We start from the raw sequence: 3,917 nt of genomic DNA, 5'->3' as shown, positions 1-3,917 counted from the left end.
TTTTGTTTTAGATCATTTTTTTCTTGATTCATTTACTGGATTTCTGTGATTGTGACTTGTGTTAAGGTAATTTTCAAATTAATTATTTTATAATATTATATACTCTAATTATCAGCTAATTTTGTATTTTTTTTTTTTTGGTTGACAGAGGTAGCAGTTGTTGTTGTTTTTTTTTTTAAAAACTTTTAGTATTAAGGTTTTTTTTAGCTGTAAGTTTATTTTTATTTATTTATTTTTGTCTAATATATATATATATTTTTTTTTCATAAAATGGGACGTCCGAGTAAACGTACACAAAATAAAAAAGAAGCAATAAAAATATCACGCGAAAACATTGTTCTTCATTTGCAAGAACTTGAAAAGGATAAATTGAGAAAACAATTAAGCCGTGCGTCTGATGATATTGTTGCTACAAATCAAAGAAAATTGTTAAATTTAAAAAGTACAATAAAACGATTGAAAGACCCAGTTTTAAAGAAAGCTAATCAGATCGCCAGTCGTAAGAACAGGTCGAAGCGACTGCAAGATCCCGATTTTAAAAAAGCTAACCAGATCGCCAGTCGTAAGAACATGTTGAAACGACTGCAAGATCCGGATGTTAAAAAAGCCAACCAGATCGCCAGTCGTAAGAGCATGTTGAAACGACTGCAAGATCCCGATTTTAAAAAAGCTAACCAGATCGCCAGTCGTAAGAGCATGTTGAAACGACTGCAAAAACCGGATGTTAAAAAAGCCAACCAGATCGCCAGTCGTAAGAGCACGTTGAAACGACCGCAAGATCCGGATGTTAAAAAAGCCAACCAGATCGCCAGTCGTAAGAGCATGTTGAAACGACTGCAAGATCCGGATGTTAAAAAAGCCAACCAGATCGCCAGTCGTAAGAGCATGTTGAAACGATTGCAAGATCCAGTTATAAAAAATGCAAACAAGGTTGCCAGTATGAAGAACAGATTGAAACGAATGGAAAATCCAGTTTTCAAAAAAACATATCAAATTCAAAATGTTCGAAACATGAGAAAGCGAAGATTACCATCGGATAGTAGCCTATGTCAAAATGTATCTACTAAAAAAAAAAACACCAAATTCAATATCTTATAAAAAACGAGAACGGCAAAAAGCAAATGAAACTAGGCAGAAGGAAGATGTTTTGATATCTGAATATATTTTGAAAAGGTCTCAAGGTTTATCAGAAAAATGTTATTCGTGTCATAGATTACGTTTCCATCCAGTGTCAATAAATGCAACTCTGATATCTTCAGTCGATTGGGAATGTCAATTCCAAGTGATCCCAAGAATACTGTGACGATATGTTCCAGTTGTCTTCCGCATATAAAAAAATCCAAAGTTCCTCCGTTGTACATAAGAAATGGTTATGAGTTAAACAGTGTTCCGTCTTCAGTTACGCAATTAAATCAAATAGAAAAACAAATGGTTTCCCTTAGATTACCGTTTATGAAAATATTCAAATGTCTTCGCAGTGATGGACAGCTAAAAATTAAAGGTAACGTTCTCAATGTTCCAATAGATCTGATTAAGACTACATCTATTTTGCCAATTCGTGCTGAAAATTTAGCTGCAGTTAAGATGATGAAGGTAAAATTAAAAAGAAAATCGTGCTTTTAACAGCATTATCTTTATCAAAATGTCAGACCATCATTAGTAGTATCAGCATTGAATGATTTGATTAAAAAACCTCTATATAAAGATGCTGTAATAGACAAAGATTGGATGGCGCATGTGTCAGAAACAACAAAAAGTTTAGAAAATAGCTCGGATCATGAAAGTGAAGAAACCGACGACGAAGACACAAATATTGAACCAATCAATCCGGGATCAATGGACACGATGATTGAAAACTGTGATTTTGTTTCTTTTGCACCAGGCGAAGGCATGAAACCGTTATCAATTCTTATTGATGACCATGCAGAGGAAAAAGCTTTTCCTGATTTATTTGGTGGGCATCCACGTACAAATAAATCACCTTTAAAAAATTACTCAAAAGTAGTAAGGTCTGAACTGCTGAACGTAGATCGAAGGTTTGCATCGGACTCATCTAACTTGTTTTTTAAATGCAAAGTATTAGTTCAAAAACTCATTGCAAGCAATGTGCAAATTGTTTTACGAAAAAACAAAAAAGGAAACACAACTGCGAATGACGTAGCAAATCCAGCTTTTCTAAACAAAATGATAGATAACGATCAAGGATACCGAATGTTACACAACGTACAAAATTCACCTTCATATCTTGCAGCGATGAGAAAAAATGTTTTTGCCATGGTGCGTCAAGAAGGTCAACCGACATTATTCTTAACATTTTGCCCTAGTGAATCAACTTGGACTGATTTGTTAAAGATTTTGTATAAACAGCGTTACTCCAAAACGTTGTCTGATGATACTGTCCTAACTTATGCAAAAAAATCAGATTTAATTCGACAAGACCCAGTTGTTTGTGCTACTTATTTTGATCATAGGTTTAGAGCACTTTTTAAATTGATCAAGTCCAAAAATGTTATTTTCAAAGAACACAGTGTGAAACTTTTCTTTTATCGTGTCGAATATCAACATAGGGGCAGTCCACATGTACACATGCTACTGTGGTTAGACAATGCACCTGTTTTCGACCCAGCCAAACCAGAAACTTTTGGTGCATGTGTAACACTTATCAACAAATACATTACGTGTATGGTAGACGATGGCAGTCCGGCCCATGAGTATTTGCATAAAAATACTTATAGTCATACACACACTTGTTACAGAACTGACAAAGACAAACAAATGAAAAAGTGTCGCTTCAACATACCATATCCGCCAATGAATGAAACCTGTATATTGACTCCGCTAACAGAAGACATAAGTAATCCGATCACAAGAAAAATTCGTATACTACAATATGAAAAACTTCTGCAATACCTCAGGGACTTCAAGGACAGTGATTCATCTTCAGATCCAACATTAGAAGACATTTTACAAAAATTGTCAATTAAAGATGTTAATGAATATAAATCCATTATTCGAACTGTTATCAGACGGCCAACAATTTTTCTAAAACGTACCATAAAACAACGAATGGTTTCTGGATTCAATGAAAAATTATTTCCGTTATGGCAATCTAACATGGATATACAGTTCATATTGGACGTTTATTCTTGTGTTAGATATGTAATCGAGTATATTGGAAAAAGCCAACGTGGAATATCAAAACTAATGAGAGACATTGTCGAAAATCTTAAGTCTTCTACTGATTTATCGGTTAAAGAACAACTGAAAAAAATAGCGTCAACTTTTTCAGGGAGTCAAGAAATCTCTGCACAGGAAGCAGTGTACACTTGCTTAGGTATGAAGCAATGCAATACTTCAACTGGGTATATATTTATAAACACTAGCCATCCTGATAAAAGAACTCGAATGTTAGGTTAACCAATGGCAGTTAGAGGAGAAATGGATCCAAAATCTGATGACATTTTTTTTGACGGTCTCAATGAATACTATTCATGTAGACCACACAGTCTTGAAGATGTAACTTTAGCAGAATTTGGCTCCAATTATGAGGTCCGCGGTAAAAAAAAACCGGCTAACAACAGTTCTGATTCTGACACTGATAATGAACCTGATACCACTTATCCAATTGACTCCACTCTAATCGGAAAACCAAACAAGTATATACATAAACGTAAAATCAGAAAAATCATACGGTATGTTAGGTTTAATGTGGATAAAAATGAACAAGACTTTTACAGAGAAAATATTATGTTATTTTTACCATGGCGCGATGAATAAACCGATTTGTTAGATATTAACTGTAAACAAGTGTATGAAACAAACATTGATCAAATTAAAAAGTTATACCAACAGTTTAATAAAGTAGAAGAAACCCAATTAGACAATAATGAAATCCAAATAGAAGGGGAACAAGGCCG

General features: G+C 34.0%; 1 protein-coding gene across 1 annotated transcript; it reads left to right on the top strand.

Annotated features, from left to right (window-relative positions):
* The first annotated feature begins 270 nt into the window (after positions 1 to 270).
* LOC126555815 (uncharacterized) lies at positions 271 to 1,098 on the top strand. The gene has a single exon (XM_050210692.1). It carries the CDS (start codon positions 271 to 273, stop codon positions 1,096 to 1,098), a length of 828 nt encoding a protein of 275 aa, XP_050066649.1.
* Positions 1,099 to 3,917: the final 2,819 nt, after the last annotated feature.

Source organism: Aphis gossypii, unplaced genomic scaffold (assembly GCF_020184175.1).
Source record: "Aphis gossypii isolate Hap1 unplaced genomic scaffold, ASM2018417v2 Contig01135, whole genome shotgun sequence".
NCBI classification, from domain to species: Eukaryota; Metazoa; Arthropoda; class Insecta; order Hemiptera; family Aphididae; genus Aphis; species Aphis gossypii.
Note: the sequence above shows the minus strand (reverse complement) of the source record. Positions and strands in the feature narration are given on the sequence as shown.